Genomic DNA, 17,014 nt, shown 5'->3' on the forward strand with positions numbered 1-17,014 from the left:
CAAAATTTAATAGGGTTTCATATTAGGGTGATTGGTGCTTTCAGAAATTTTCGAATAAAAAGGCACAGCAGTTATCAAAAGTTAGCATCCCTACATACTATTTTGTTTGGGGGAAATTATTTTCAATCAAAATTTGTGCGATCAAATTTCACGTGATTAGAATGAAACAATTAGACAACCGATTTATATAGTCTATTGTGCTTTTACTTTTGATTCTTCCCCACATTACGTACGATATACTTTCGACAAACACTAATTACAAGTACAATAGATTAGGATTCTGATGGGTAAGAAATAATACAATAAGTCTTTGAAAAATTTTAGTATCACATATGCTGTAGCTCAAACATTTAAACTAATTAGGTGAATTTTTTGTAAAAAGTCTTTCGGGCGACACCCTCCGGATAGAAGACTCGAGCGTTACGTTGCAGTAATCTCAAACGTGACTTCAATTCTCGAAGAGTCGCGAAAATCTTACATGCTAAAGTGAATAGCTCAAAAATAGCTGAGTTTACAGAGGGGAAGGTACGTATAAAAAAATCAGTATACAAGCTGGTACAAACCAACCCATGATTAGATATTTCTTACGCCTATTATTCCATTTGGAAGATGTCATACAGAAAAGAACACGCCAGTGACAAGTCTGCTGAGAAGATAAATACATGTTGAAAGTTGAACTTACCTTGATTATATATACCCGGTTATATAATCCATTAAATTCTAACGTTGCATCGTCAGTTGTGATTCCTCTACGGTTACATATTTATAAATCGTTATGTGTCAATGACACTTTTACTGACATTTCCTAAACATCCGTTTCGCGCATAGAGATCAGAGTAAAGAAGTGTTTATAAATAGGATTATTCCTGATGAGTAATTACAGTACATATCACCTGAACAATACTTGCAGGTTAACAGCACTTACAGTTGTAATGTTCGAGCAAACTCTTATTTTTTAACTTTGTACATTATTTTTTACGACAAACCTAGATTCTATGATCTTCCCCATCATCTGAAATATTATTTTAGCTAATTAACAAAAGAATAATAGAACCATCTGAGCTGTGATGGTTATTTCACCATATCGCAAAAGTGGAAATGTTCAGAAGTTCACTGTAATTCCAGTCTAATTATGACAGTTAAACTGAGAGCAATTAAAATTACTGACACTAATTAATTATGAAAAAATGTTTATTGAACGAATTGCTTTACAAAATTACATTTTTATTTAATGAAAAAGATGCCATCATCTCGTAGTACACGAGTAGAGGAACGGACCAGAGTTTAGCGGGAAAGGCAAGAAGGGGGAAGTCACTCCATTTTACGTCCTATGAAAAACAAGAGAACAAATAAATTCAAGTGGAAAAAAGAAAAAAAAGTGAAATAACTTACCGGGTTCATGCTGACAAGAGCCTTTCCATAATACCGCATTCGGTGTATACAATTTGAGAACACCACTTTCAGGTCGAGAGTAGTTGTTTTCGAAAATTCAGCTGGAACGTAAAAAATTACTTAGTATAATCTCTAAATTCTTTATTAAACAATAGTAATTTCACTCACGTTCGTCCTTCAAGGGAGGCAATAAGAAGTTTGCAATAGCAGAAGCAACTAAAACTACAGTCTCAGCTTTCAGCATGCTTTTAATAAATTCCAGAACTATGTTCAATACTTCTTTTGCAGTCATCCGAACACGAGACCAGAACACGTCCATTTTGCCACTGGATTTTAGGTCTTGCAAATAAGCAGTTAAAGCTGCTTTTAACTACAAAAAAAAAAAATTTAAAAAGTAGTCAGTATAGTATAAGAACAGGAAGAGAAGTGTTTAAAAAGTGTTATTAGTACTTCTTCAGGTTGTTTCTTAGTGATAGGAAAAGTCTCTTCAATTTTCTTTAATCCTTTCACAGCATAATTATCAAAGGTCAAAACTAAGAATAAAAAGTTAACCGATTACAATAGGAAAAAAACAACAAATATTTCTAGATTTACTTACTTTGACTTTCAAGCTTCTCTAAGGAAGGTTTCAGTTTATCAGCAGATTTTATCACGATAGCTTCCGTTCGAAGGAAGAATTCTTCAGACACTTCGGACTTCTTTGCATCTTCGTATTTTCTTTTAATCCACTCAAAAGCAGAAGAAAGGACTGGGAATTCCATCAGACGAGAAAATACTTGCATCTTCTGTTCCTCTTTGGCCATCTTTCCTTAAACTCTTCTTCAATTGACTCACGCTAGTACCAGATAATTGCTCTACTTCCCTTTTATAGCTAACAGTTCAAAAAACGTTTCCCAATAAAATGCAAATTTTCAAATTTGCATGTACTTAACGTGGATAAAGAACTTTACGTAAACACAAAATAATTAACTGCATTTTTAGTTATTAATTTATTGATATTCTTAAATTTAATTACTCAATTTTAATTTTATCGAAACATTTGCATATAACACTTTCAAACCACAAAATGTTAAAATAAATTTATGAATGTTTTATAATTAAAAATTTATTCGATCCTTTATAAATAGATAAAGAATTATTTGTAGATTTAATTAATTAATATCGCTCTACAGATTACTGTTACGATCCCAACGAATTAAAATTTAACTGATTCAGATGATGAAACATTGTTTCTTAATTTTATAAAAGTGTATTTACTTATTTTTCCTTTTATTATTTTTTAATCATAATTACACGTGTAATTATAGAAATCCTGCAGAAATATTCTAAAGGGTTAAAAATACTTTAGTCCTTTAGAAGGCCCTATTATTCATCATCCTGCCACTCCATTATGGGGCCTGGCCAAACACATACTGGCCCTCTTACTGCCCATAGGGTGGAAAATGTTCTATAAACAGAAAACAATTGTCTATGATAAAATAAAAATGAATAGGACACCTCCACAATATTAAATTGAAAACAAAAAATGTTTTCATCTTCGAAATATCTGATTAAAATTATTTTATAAATAATTATATTACCTGATACTGTTATCCAGGAAGTATATCAGAAATTTGTTGTAATATTATTTGTTATTTTTACCTACAGTGGGATTTCTACAGAATGCTACATCATAAAGGATGATATTGACACCGATCAATTATGAAACCTTTAACGAAATTGCTGATTATATAAAACTAATATAATCAAACTCATGTTCAGTACTATAGAATATCAACCAATAATTGTAAGTTAATCTTTACGAAAATAATCCGAAAATTCATATAAAAAGCCATTGGATAAAGAGTTACAGGCATAAGATACTTCAAGATGAAACTGTGCGTATTCCTCGTATCTGGTAAGTAACATTTATAAAACTTTTTTTTTATGAATTCATTACATTTAAAATAACATTTTGTGATTTTCAAATATTATTTTCAGTTATACTATTTATTGAATGCACTCATTGTATTACTGATGATCCCGCAACCATCTCGGATACTTTTCCAGACTTCACTGAAAACAGTACTTCAGACAGTTACCCCGTAGGTTAACAGCTATTTTATATATATATATATTTAATATTATACATATGCAGGGACTCCCAGAGAGAAACGAAAGATTTAAATAATCCCTGGTTTTGAGGAATTAGTGGCCGCTGTAGAAAGTGGATTAAGAAGGCCAGTATTCTTAGTTCACTTCCTTTAATATAATAATTCAATGGTTCCGCTTTTTCCTCTGGGATGCCCAGTGTATATATATATATATCTATGTAGCATATAAATGATTTTATATAAAGACATTTCGTGATTACAGCCAACTACTTCAACTGTAAACGTGACACCGGATGGAGGTAAACAGAGAGACATTTATGATATTATTGATGTTCTCGTTTCCTTAATCAACCTGAAAGCTCAAATGATCATGAGTGAAGTTACAGTTTTAGGTATTAATCTGATTAATTACAAGTACGATGAGAAAATGCCAGAGGCATTAAAAAATATATCAGATGTGATTGATTTGTACGCAAACGGTAAAATCACCACAGAAGATAATCCCATTCAACTTAATAAACCTCTCAGTCAAATGGTAATAAATTTCTTAAATAATTTAAGTGAAGATCTACGTAATTACTATGATGTCGAAAGTTCAGATGATGTAAAACTAACCCTTGCACTTAAAAAATTTTATTATGCAAGAGTGTTGAAAATTGCAATGGTAATTTCTGAGGTTTTCGGTATGTAATATTTAATTGGAAAATATCAATATTAAATTTTGTTTTTTAAACAGTTAACATTTAAAAATGTTTAAAGTTAAAATTGTAATTGAGAATTGTAATTTGAATATGGATTCTATGGTGTAATTGAAATATAAAGTATTAAAATTTTTGCAAGTTTAAAAATTGTTGCTTTTTCTAGCATAATTTTGAAAATATAAAGTAATTAAGTTTTCTAATCCGGCACACGATAATCCGAAATATCCGGTGATTCGAACTCTACGGAATGTAACCGATAATCCGGAATTATTCGATAATAATCCGGCTGAATATTATTTCGGTAATTAGAATTTGTTTGAACAGGTGGTAGGATCAATGATCCCGGATGTAAATACAATATGTTTGGAAAATATATATTATACAGTACTCGTATGTACCCTGAATGTCGATTTTGTGTAATAGCGTGTTTTTAACGCTATTTGCGGGTTTTTAAATCAATTACAACACAGTATAATTATGCACTGTAGGTCTATATGTGTATATACAGAAGCAAACACGTTTTCCATATCTTAGCACTAAGTTGGTCACATGATCATGTAATCTCTAAGAGTTTTTCTCGTTGGCATTGTAATCGCTCTTTGTCGTGCACAAACACTTAATTGAATTACTCGTAAATACAGTATATCCAACATAAAAACTGGCTTACGGGTTATTATTATGATCTCAATTATACGTATAGATGAAATTAGCACATAAGAATTCTGAGGATCAATGCACATCGTACCATGGCACTTCCAATATTTTGCTGCCGTCTTGAGTGAATTAGTTAATTTTCTTAATAGCGTGCTTTACCAACCATCTGGCCCATCTATATCGAATTTCTTGTAATAATGCCTTATAACTTGTCAATTATCATTTTACTTACGTGATGTATTTTCCACTCAAATCTCTTTGTGGCTCTTATATATAAGACTAATTCCTTTTATATTCTTATTTTTTAGATTATTTGATAGCTCTGCATACAGTTAATTTTGACACATTTACGGCTGGATGCAGGGGCTGATCTTGGTTTTTCGGGGCATAGGGTTTATTGGTTGCCATCGTTTTGATGATGTATCTAGGTATCATCGTAAAGGTTCTTGTATTTAGGTTTGTGCATAGGCAGACCGCTGATACGAGTATATTTGTGAAAAAATTTATTTATGATACAGTATATTTAACATTCAAATGATTCCTATGTAAAGGTCAGTTCATACGTCGTAAGAAGAACGAAGAGAAGAGAAAACAATCCTAAATAAATTTAATGCGCAACAACTCTCGTGTTACTAGTAAAATATGTAATAAAAACTAATAAATTTCTGTTATATATTTATTATTTATTACATGACAAACTGAATATTAAAAAAATTTTACAATTTTAATTATACCTTTTATCGATACATATTATAAAAACTCTTTCTTTTATTTAAAGTTTAAACATATAAAACAAATAAAAATTTAATATTCAAACTGTAAAACCCTTAAATTGTAATGCAAAACATGAGAATTTTACCATTTTCAGGGCATAACCTACAGTATTTCTTGCCGGCTCATAAATGTTATCTCCAGTGCTAAAATTTTTTTCACTTTCAGTGGAAGATGCTGGGGCACTTAAATATTTCATAGCTATTTTGCTCAAATTATGAAAAAGTACCTTTAAACTTCTCCACCACTAAAATAGTCATTATGTCTTTGTTTAAGGGGTAAATGTAAATATGTTTCTAATTCTTGAACGAAACGTTTGTTCGTTTCTTTAGCTTTTTCTTTCTTTTTAAAAACATGCTATTCTTCATTCTTTCGTTTATCATCTTGATAATCTCCAGAAGTAGAAGCTTCAGAATTTAATTCTTATTGAGATTTTGAATTATCAACATCTTCTAAGCTAGCAATTGCCCATATTTTTATCTTTTCTACCATATCCGCTTTTTGAGATTTCATTTTGAATCTTGAATCTAATAAAAATGACAAGCATAAAGACTTGTTTTCTATATATGGTGAAAATCTTTTTTTTTTTGTTTTTTTATTGGATTTTCTAATTTTTCTATTGTGGTATTAATGCCACTGAAGGAACTATGGATCTTTGCTTTTGATAAGAATAATTTCAGAGTCTCTATTGTGGGAATTCTTGAAGATGAAGTTGTTTGTTTGAATGGTTTTAAAAGTACTACACTTTTTCAACGAGAGACTACTGATATGGGCTCAACGTAAGAATTTTATTATCTATAGCACCTGTGAGAAGAATTTTGCTGTTCCGACATGTAGTATGTAGAATTCCAGCGAGTAGGAATATCTTGAATTAATTTGCGTTCCTTCAAACATAAGTTTTTCTGCAAATCTACTAATTTGCTTACAGCTACAGCAGAAGAATTAAAATCTGTGACAATATTTCTATTAACTGTGATTATAGTTTTCACATCTTGTTCAGAAAATATGCATTCGTTTAGTGTCAGCTACAGTGTACGTATAAAGCACGATAATGCTTCTAAGTTGCGATTCCTAATTCCAGTTACCATATTTGCTGCAGAATCTTTCAGTACTAAGAATATCTTATCACTTGTCAACTTATACTGTGCAAGAACAATTTTTATCTGTTCACTGATTCGTTTAGCTGTGTGGGAACCTTCAAAGGGAACAATTAGCAAAACAACTCTTTCCTGCTGAAAATCATCCTGCAACCAGTTGGCTGTTACACTTAAAAAAGAAGAATTGTTTGTAGTTGTTGTCCAAATATTAGCGGTTAAAGAAATGTATTTTGTTTCTGTTAAACAAAGAAATACTTCAGCTTTTTATACAATGTCGAAGTTTACGTGCGTGTTGAGATTTATTTTAGAAACTTTCTCAAACAAAAAACGAGATTGTAGATTTTGCAAGGATATTCGATCGTCTCTTGTTTACCTGACCCGAGGGACACGAAAATACCAGTTTAAGAAAAATGTTTTTTTTCCACATTATAATTAACTGTATAATTAACTCCAGGATCCCACACTATTAATGCAATGAATTATAAACACCAATCTGCCGATTAATCGGTATCGGCCTATAATGCATGGCCGATTAATCGGTAATCGGTAATCGGCCATTTAGCTTATCGGTGCATTCTTAAATTTATTATATAACATTATGAAGTTCTTCTTTCTCTGATTTCTAATTAATTCTTATGTTTTAAGAATAGTAGGACTCTAAAGCAAAGCTTTGAATGCGGATTCAGTTGAAGTGTGGAAAGCTCATGCCGGGTTCTCTTCTGTTATCTTACAGTATGAAGGATTATGGAAAGAAAATAATAGAAATGAAAAGGTACACATTCTCTAATCTAAGCTAAAAAACAATGACCGAGAGAAAACCGGATCTGATTGAATATACAGGATATTAGGCAGTATGAAGCGTAATAATACAAATAAATAATATAGGCCTAAGTATATATGTCAATGCGATAAATTTATTTGAATAAAAGTATAGTACAAAGTAAGAAACAATTATAATTTCCTATCCTCTTGATAGAATCAGAAAGATTCAATATTATTATTATAATTAATCCTGAATACTTATAAAGATTTTTATATTGTTTCTACAATTTTCAAATCAGTATAACCTAAATTACATTTCAAACGGCATTATTATCATCGTCGTCATCGTCATCGTCGTCGTCGTCATCATCATCATCGTCATAATCGTCATCGTCATTAAAACTAGCAAACATCTCGACCATTTCACCATAGAGAACTTGTTGCATCTGAAGAAGTTTTCTAATTTCAGGGGTTATTTCCATTTCTTTGTACCGACTTAGCCCTGTGTTCAAATCTTGTAATGCTAAAACAAGCATATCAAATTTATTTTCTAATAAGGATTCGAATTTCCTATAATACAATAAGACTTCATATGAGGAAAGTTCTCCTGTAAAATAGTCTTTTATGAGCCTTAACAGAGTAAATAGTTCGTCTTTGTTTTCATTCTGTAACAGCGGTAAAATCGTTTGCTGGAGATATTTTAACATCAGTGATGGTCTCAAGTCACCAGTTTTCAAGAACATGGTTTGAAAGGCGTCCTGAAGAACAATCGATGGATATCTCAACAAACGTCGAATTGATACCACTTGTTCCACAAGTTTTTCATCGCTCGAAATTGTTTGGAAATTCTTGGTTGTTGGAATAGAGGGATTTTCTGTCGTATTAGGTTGTATCTAGCAAAAAAATATAAAACTTTGTTGATCAGTTCAAATAATAATTACGGTATAAATTTGTATTATTTATTTCTTTTATATAAGGACGAAGAATTTGGTAGCTGAAATTAAATAAACAATTGGCAGGATGGAGAAATTTGAAGAAAAAGTTTAGACTGTACAGTGCGATAGGAGGGATAATACATAAAGAATAATTATAAAAAGGATGCAAATGAGGTAAGGTCATTTAGTAAGCAGAAATAACAACTATGCAGTAAATGTTGTAAAGTACACTGGAGTGAAGGCAGAAGAAAGTCGTTAGGCAAATTTAGAAGGGCTGTATTGAGCCGAAAGATAAGAGGTTTGATAGGAGAGGAGGAGTACAGATCGCTGATGAAAAGTAGTGACTTTGTATAGAACATGGAAAAAGCTAAGAACAAAAAAGTAAAAGTAACTGCTTACAAGAATCTTTGTTAGAGCCGGAGTGTCCTTATTTGAGCAGCTTATAACATGGATACAGGATACGACTGTAATAAAAAACACATAGCATAAGTGATGATGGAAAAAGTTGTGAAAATTGTGACTGAAAAAAATTTTATTATAAAAAATCTGAATGAACTGGTGTTCTCTTATCATACCAAACAACAGAAGAACGATTGCAAGTTAGACGTATTTTTAAGCTTCTGAACTATTATATTCAAAAAACAAAAGTCATTCCCTAATTTTAACTTAGGATTTTCGAGGCTATACTAAACAAAAGCATGGGTGAAACATTCTGCAAGGCAGAAACATAAACATTTGATTTTCTCACTTACTGTTAATAGTAATTGCGGGTAAACAGCACACAGCAAGCATGCTTTTAACTAACACAATATATTAATACATGGTGCTACTTGTAATTACATTATACGGTAGTTACAAGTATTCACCATCTTCCCTGGTTTACCCTAATAGAAATTTGATAAATACACAAAATTACATAAAATATTTTACTATATATTTACCAAGAACTAGATGTAAGAGCTTGAACTCCATCCTTCTGCTGTAAAATGTATGGAATATAAGCCAAACTGCTTGCCTTTTATAACAATTTGGATAGTAATTGAATATAATTTCGAAAAACATGCTTGTGTAAGATTTATATAAGTTTACAAATATAATGTAATTAACAAAATAAGCGTTCAATATCCTTGTTTATCAAAATATATAATAAGTTTTGTAATTTTATTTATAAATAATCTATATGTTTTATTATGTTATGAAATATATTATTTAATTACACGTATTGCTTTATCAATTGTAAATAACAATATAGAATTCTGTTGACAAGAAAAATGTGGTGTTATATTTATTTAAATTATTCTCATACAAATGAAACAATAGCAGATTTGTGATTTACTGTTCCAAAACTTTTATAAAATTGTACTTAAGCTTCTAATCTAAATATTGTTGTATAGAAATGTAATGATTTCTTTTTTTAGTAAGCGTAGTACTTTCTGAAGCAGCGTAAGGCCAAACAAAATTAAAAATAATATCACTATTTTTTGTGGCATTGTATAAAATCTTAGTTCATGCAAATCAAATAAACCAAAGCCAAAAATACCGTGTACCATAAAGTATACATGGATAAAACTTAGTATACTGTAGTGACTATTACCTTTCATGTAATTATGTACACAAATAAAAGTTTATAGTTAATTTCACTTTCGAAAATTTATAGGCAATTCATATATTAATTGGTGCCGATTTTCGGGTAGAAGAGGAGAGGAGGTTATTATGGAATACCATTTACATTTCTAAAAATAACTTTACTGGTTTTTTAATAAAAATTTCAAAATCTTTATGAGTACATGCTATAACTAATTGTAATGAACTGTCACTTATAAAAAAAATACTATTTATTTTGTTGTCATAAAAAAAAATTTATTTAAAAAAGTCACATATGGAGGGTAATATAGAATAGGTGATTTAAACCATTGAAAAACTAATTAGACTTCATAAAACATAGTTATTTTTAACTATAAAAACCATATTTTTAAGATTATGTGTATGTCGTTCTGCTTCGAGTCCATTTACAAAAGTAACAAATATAATTTTCTTTCTCTGCTCCGGTACAATTAAGGTGAGCCCACAGAAAACAGCTGAAGCATTGAATCCAGATTTTCCTTCTTTCGTCTTCAGAGAATTTTCCGTTACAGAAGATACATTCAGCGTCTTCATTTTCTGGTACTTTAGTTGATGGTACGAAGTCCATTACGGGTGATACATCAGAATGGAACGATTCATCGCAGCTAACACTGGAATCATCTATAGTAGGTTTCGGTCTAGAAAGTCGGTCTAAGTTTAATTTCTTAGCAGGTGGACTTTGAATGTTCGATTTCTTTTGTTGTTTTGAAGCTTCTGGTTCCTTCTTTCTGTCCTTTTCTTTCAGTTTATCCATTTATCCTAGTATTCCATAATACCCGACACGCCATCTTGGAAAATGAACCTTTAAAGTGATGGACAAATCATTGTCAGCTAAAAAATGACTACAGTATAACAAACTACAATTCTTTTAGTGTACATTATGCTTAACATCAATGTTCGAGTCACGTGTGTACTAGTAGGTTAAAATGTTTGAAAATTTGCCTGCAAAAACTCTTGAAAATCACAAAACACACTTTGTTCTGTAGCGAGTGATAGGACCACAACAAGACGTCAACTCTCATTGCACTGCATCGTGGGAGTCTTTCTAGATTAGTTCATGGTATTCTTACGTAATAGCAGCAACAAACAGAGCCGAAACCTCGGTATTCCATATTACCCGACTATTCCATAATACCCTCCTCTCTTCTATACGTTAGTTATAAAATGGAATCGTCGTATATAAGTAACTTAATATAAGCAGGATAAATAGTTTATAAAGTCATCAAATAATATCTCTGTCCGTTATCGTATGAACTCTTATTGTCCAAGTCTATGGTAGTGGTTGGCTCCAGTTTCCCTTATTACTGTTCATTCACAGCGCGTTCCTATTATTTAACAATTTGTTTTTCTTTAATGTCTTACCAGTACGTTAGCCTATTTCTCTACTGTACTGGTAACTGGTCAACTTTCCAGCACGATCAACGGACTGGTTGTATGGAGTTTTCGAATTTCCTCTATACCTCTAAACCTGCCTCTCCCAGTAGGCACTCTTTTGTCAATTTATCACCAGAATAGGTTAACATATCCCTATTTTCCCAAATTATACGTATTCAAAATTACTAGAGTCATTCATTAGTGATTTACGCATTGCTGTTTCTTAATTTTCTCCACAGCGTTTGAAAAGCAGTAATGTTACGAATTAACGAGCTTGTTTTTCATATCATTCATTTTTTCATATCATTCTCTTAGTGGTCTGTGAGTGGGAAAAGATGTATGACAGACGATCTCAGACTTTTATTTAAAAAAAATGAATTTAGCAAAGAGAGTTGCATGACTTTCCCGGCTGTTGAGTCTTTATTGACAAAAACTTTTATATTTATATAAATAAATGAATAAAATTGTATGTGGTGCCATCTGTTATCAGATTTTGTTATAAAAAAGATTTATATTTTTTATTGTTAAAAATGCAAAAATGCTTACTTTTGAGGGTAGAGATGAGTTTTATGAAACAGTGTAAATGTTGGTAACGAATAAAATTTTCAGAACCTGTTACTAAATAACAGCGTTCAGTGGTTTTATCCAGTTAATAATTTCTGTTTTTTTTTTTGCCGAAAATTTCTGAAATTTTGCGGGAAGGTTTGTGTAATAAAAAGAATGATGCTGTTAAAGAAAGTTCAAAAAAATGGAAAGATACAGGTCGTGTGTCATAAATCGAGTAGAGTCGAACTTAATGATAATTTTACTTATTATTATCAATTACATCTTTTATAAAAAATAAAACTCATCCTTATCCTCAAAATTACTTTTTTTGCCATTTTATAATAGTTAAAAATTATAAAACGTCGCCTTCTGCACCACTTTCGAGACTTTCTCGAGCAGGTCCCATAGCGTTAGGAAAAACCGGCCTTGTAGGCCATCCTGGAATTTTTTTTTGATTTTTGAAATGTTTTTAAGTCTCCAAATTTTTTACAAAAATTTTTTTTCGCGCGAAAAAATTTTATCGCGATTTTAATTTACCTTTAATGACGCATGATTAACACTTAATTGTTTATTTATAGGATTTTTTATCAAATCTAATTAATCGTTTTAAAGTTGTAGTGCACGGATTTAACCCTTAACTGGTTTCGTAAATTTTACAATCATAACTGGTATCATGGGGGCTGCGCAGCCCCCAAGCAAAATTTGCCTTTAGAGAGCAAGTTTAACAATGTGACAGTTTAAAAGAGCATAAATGCTAAATGGAACCCTTCTTTAGTATAATCAACTTTTATTTATTTATATAATTTTCTTTACTTAATTATTACAAGAAATCACAAAATTGTTACAACTTTTGGTGTATGCTTTTTTTAACAATACAAAAATCTACCCTATTGTAAGTTTTTACCAAAGATATTTTGTTTTCTTATTCTTAAGAAACTAATCTTATAAAAAAGTATCTCTTATAGCCTCTAACTATCATTTGTTAAAAAACCACAGATAATATAATCACTTCTATTTTTAACACTCAGGATCATTTTAACGCAATTACGTAGTTCAGTCTTGACAGTTATCACATAGTATTTTTGTAGTACTATGCACTTTGCAAATAAATTTCAAACAACTGTTGCACTTAGTAGCATATTTACCATCTTTTTTTCCAGCACAAAATGACAACATACTCTTTTCAGGAGATTTCGGCTTGATCTAGCAATTTGTATAATATTATCTTCTATTAGCAGTTCAAATGATTCTTTGGTAGTCATTTTGAATTTTTGATGAAAGATTGAGATATCTTTGCTAAATAATTGTAAAAATAAAAAAAATATAAAAACACATTTCCACAAAAAACCAACGTAACTGGTATCGTGGGGGCTGCGCGGCCCCCAGAAGGTACGTAGCTCCATCCTTGTAAGTGCTACAGGGCCGAACATTTGGCACTAGCTAAGAGTCACGACGTAATGAGATTACATAAAATGGCAGCTGCGCACGATATTTAGATTTTTAGAAAATTGTAAAAATATGACACGTGGGGGCCGCGCGGCCCCCATAAAACCAGTTAAGGGTTAACTTTGGTAAAGTTATTTAAAGCTACTTTCTGATATCAAAAACGACCTCCAATAGTTTTTTTAATTCTTTTAATTAATATATTTCATTATATATAAGTTTAATTAAATCGAGGGAAGGTCGGAAATCGCAATTAAAATTTTAATTTTTAAAAAATATTTAAAAATATACGGCCAGCTAGTAATCACCCTACTTTAAACCCTTGTCCTCCTGAGACGTCTATGAGAATGCCTCGGGAAATCCAACACCAGATGTTTTCAAGGTCATCCAGCTATGTAAACAATGACTCATCAGTGTCATATTTCGCGGAAAGGACAGACAAAGGAAGTTATGCTTTGAAGCTTTTTCTTCAAAATTAACGCATTTTTTCGTTTTTTTCAGTTTTAAGTATTTTTTATGTTTAATTAAAGATTTTTAAAAAAGTAGGCAAAAAGGGGTTAATAAAATATCATAACAGATAGTCCTACACGCAGTTTTAAATGTTGCCGAGAAGCAATTCTTTGCTAATTTTTTTTTATTGTTATAATATTTTGCAATTACAATTCACGAAATTTTATACGTAAAGTATATTTTAATGAGCACTGAATACGTTTATTTATCTAAATACTTTATTCTGAGTGTTCCTTTATGGCGCTAAGTAGAAAGTAAAATTATGTGTGAGCTGAATGGCATCTTTTAAGTATTCAAATACGCAACACACAAGATTAGCGGTTCCTCAATCTCGTTCGAAGAGTTACAGGAATTTAATGTTGCCTTTAAACTATGGACTACTTGATATCAAGTACTGACTTCATCACTTTTCTCTTGCGAAGTGCTTGTAAAACATGTATTAATCGATTAAATTGAAGAAAAAGGACTTCTCAGTACGCGTCTTCTACTCTGACGAATGAAGTCTTTGTTTCCTTCCTCAAACAATAAATAATCTCGCGAAATTCCGCATCCCTGTAGTAAATCTATGGGAGACGTTCATGGTTAATTGGTTTTTATAGTTCATGCTTAAACATCTCCTAAATTCGTATTGGTATTTATTAATAATAGAGACAAATAATTCAATGCAATAAATTTATTTGATTAAAAGTATAATACAATGTAAAAGACAATCATAATTTTCTATACTTCCGATAGCATCGGTGAGGTTGAACATCGTTATAATTAATCTTGAATATTTAAAATGATTGTTAAATTAAGTCTGAAAATTTTCAAATCAGTATGGTGCGAATTATATTTATTTTTTATTCTGAGAAAAATCTATGTAGAACATTCTACTATAGATCTTTTGCTGTATTTGAAGAATTGCTCTAATTTCAGGGGTTATATCCATGGCGTTGTACTTCAATAGCTCTGCATTCAAATCCTGTAATGCTATGATAAGTATATCAAATTTGTGTTTCAATGCGGGTTCGATTTCATTATAATATATCAGGAGATCGTCGAAGGAAAGTTCTCTTGTTAAATAGTCTTTTATGAAAGTAAAGAGAGTGAATAATACTTCTTTGTCTTCATTTTCTAATAAAGGTAAAATTCTTGACACTAGAGAATCTAAGATTACTGTTGGTTTCAAGTCACCTGTTTTGAAGAACATGGTCTGAAAGGCATCCTGAAGAACAATCGCTGGATATCTCAACAAATTTAGAATTGATTCGAATTGTTTCATACGTTCTATAATTTCATCTCCGCTCTCAGTTGTATAGAAATCATCGGTTGTTTCCTCGGTCGTGTCCTAACAAAGAATATAAAACTGATCAATTTAAATGATAATAAAAATGTGTATTTTTTATATAAAAGAATGGAAAATTAGATAGATAAACAAGCAGAATGAAGAAATGTGAATAGGTAACGGGTAGAGCTAGAAACAAAGACAATTAACTACTTACATATATGTCTACTATAGTCGAATCGTTATCATATTCGCAGGTTGTAACATGAATACAGGATACGACTACAATAAAAAATATGAAATAAATGTTTGATAAAATACATATAATTATACACAATATTGTTAAATATATTTACCGAAAAGGAGATGTAAGAACTTGAACTCCATCTTTCTGCTGTAAAGCGTATGGAATATAAATCACACTGCTTCGCTTTTATAGCAATTTGGGGTAGTAATTCTATATAATTTCGTAACATATCCTTTCGTAAGATTTGTATAAGTTTACAAATATCGTATAATAATAAATTCGTAAATATGTTAACGAAATAATTGTTTAATATCCTTGTTTATATAAATAACGATTGAATTTATAATATAAAATTTGTTTCAAAGAGATAAAATGTGATTCATGTACTTAAATTACTCACATACAAGATAAACAATACTAGTTTTGTAATTTACTGTTGCGGAATTTCGTTAAAATTATACTGAGCCTATGTATAATTTTACAGTAATTACGCAACATTAAGTTATTAGAGGCTAACAGGGTTAAGATGTAATCACTTAATAACAAATTATAAATGGGTTTTTCATCTGGACAGAGATAATAATATAAAGGTTTGGATAAATGTTTCTTACTTCGTAATTAAGCTTATTTTAGTAAACTTTGGTAATTAGAAAGGTTTAGGAATTCCTAATTAGATATAGGTGAGTTCCTAATAGAAATTAGAAACTGGCTTTATGAAATATTAAGCATTAAAGACAATATCCAATTTTATAATACTCTGTTCATTGGTATTTCGTATCGTTAAGCTGTTATTAAACACGCTGTACTTGACTGATTGACATCATCAGTTTAGGGGTTACCACACTGAGAAAAATAATGTAAATTTAAATCGCATATACTTATTACAAATGTGGTTAAATATATATGTGCAAAACAGAATAATAAATATCTAGAAAAGTTTCGTAATACAAAATATAAAATTGCAATACTTCGTGTAAACTACGTGTATACTATTATAACTTAGTGTATGAAGGCGTTTACACACTTACTATTATAAACGTTTTTACTTTCCCTGCAGTTATATATAAAAGAGGGAAAATATGGCGATTGGTTAAACGTAACCCATCCTTTTGGACTTAGGGGACTTCAAAACGTCGAAAAATTCAAAAAATATTCCAGGGTTTTTCTGTATGTACGGACGTTAGAGTGTGTGTGGAGTACGATTTTGTTCACCCTCTTTAAAGCTTACGAACTCCTGTGCTTTTTCAGATTAAAAGTCAAAGGAATGAAGAGATAAAGGGAAAGTGTGTATCTGCAGTGGGGTCAGACTTAATGACGATTTTACTCGTTATTAGCCCTTATAGTATTTTTTATAAAACCCATCCCTACACTGAAAATAAAGCTGTTTTCATTTTATAATAGTTAAAAATATAAAAAGTTTTTCTTAATAAAATATCATAACTTTCACGCCACTTAATGTTACCGTGAAAGTTAAGCAACACGTTGCTGGATTTTTTTAATTATAATTCATAAAGAATTTTGTAAAAAAAGGGAGCTTGTATGAGAAAAAAACATGTAATTTATTTCTTTAAAAACTAAGTAGTTAATTTTGATAAATTA

At 30.6% G+C, this 17,014-nt stretch overlaps 4 protein-coding genes across 4 annotated transcripts; 1 reads left to right on the plus strand and 3 right to left on the minus strand.

The window, feature by feature from the left end:
* Positions 1–1,173: 1,173 nt before the first annotated feature.
* Positions 1,174–2,247, minus strand: LOC111641975 (perilipin-3-like). Its single transcript, XM_023388234.1, has 5 exons — positions 1,991–2,247; positions 1,843–1,925; positions 1,561–1,762; positions 1,393–1,493; positions 1,174–1,328 (listed from the first exon to the last, which is right to left on the minus strand). The coding sequence occupies exons 1-5, from the start codon at positions 2,193–2,195 to the stop codon at positions 1,209–1,211; spliced, it is 711 nt and encodes a 236-aa protein (XP_023244002.1). The 5' UTR covers positions 2,196–2,247; the 3' UTR covers positions 1,174–1,208.
* Positions 2,248–3,235: 988 nt separating this feature from the next.
* On the plus strand, positions 3,236–4,250 carry LOC111641976. The gene is made up of 3 exons (XM_023388235.1): positions 3,236–3,289; positions 3,373–3,476; positions 3,748–4,250. Exons 1-3 carry the CDS (start codon positions 3,262–3,264, stop codon positions 4,174–4,176), a joined length of 561 nt encoding a protein of 186 aa, XP_023244003.1. The 5' UTR covers positions 3,236–3,261; the 3' UTR covers positions 4,177–4,250.
* Positions 4,251–7,639: 3,389 nt separating this feature from the next.
* LOC111642002 lies at positions 7,640–9,438 on the minus strand. The gene is made up of 3 exons (XM_023388258.1): positions 9,347–9,438; positions 8,805–8,869; positions 7,640–8,363 (listed from the first exon to the last, which is right to left on the minus strand). The coding sequence occupies exons 1-3, from the start codon at positions 9,375–9,377 to the stop codon at positions 7,788–7,790; spliced, it is 672 nt and encodes a 223-aa protein (XP_023244026.1). The 5' UTR covers positions 9,378–9,438; the 3' UTR covers positions 7,640–7,787.
* Positions 9,439–14,556: 5,118 nt separating this feature from the next.
* Positions 14,557–15,600, minus strand: LOC111641993. Its single transcript, XM_023388253.1, has 3 exons — positions 15,525–15,600; positions 15,386–15,450; positions 14,557–15,231 (listed from the first exon to the last, which is right to left on the minus strand). The coding sequence occupies exons 1-3, from the start codon at positions 15,553–15,555 to the stop codon at positions 14,737–14,739; spliced, it is 591 nt and encodes a 196-aa protein (XP_023244021.1). The 5' UTR covers positions 15,556–15,600; the 3' UTR covers positions 14,557–14,736.
* Between the last annotated feature and the right edge of the window lie 1,414 nt (positions 15,601–17,014).

Source organism: Centruroides sculpturatus, unplaced genomic scaffold (genome assembly GCF_000671375.1).
Source record: "Centruroides sculpturatus isolate CEXI.00-Female unplaced genomic scaffold, Cexi_2.0 scaffold113, whole genome shotgun sequence".
Classification (NCBI taxonomy): Eukaryota; Metazoa; Arthropoda; class Arachnida; order Scorpiones; family Buthidae; genus Centruroides; species Centruroides sculpturatus.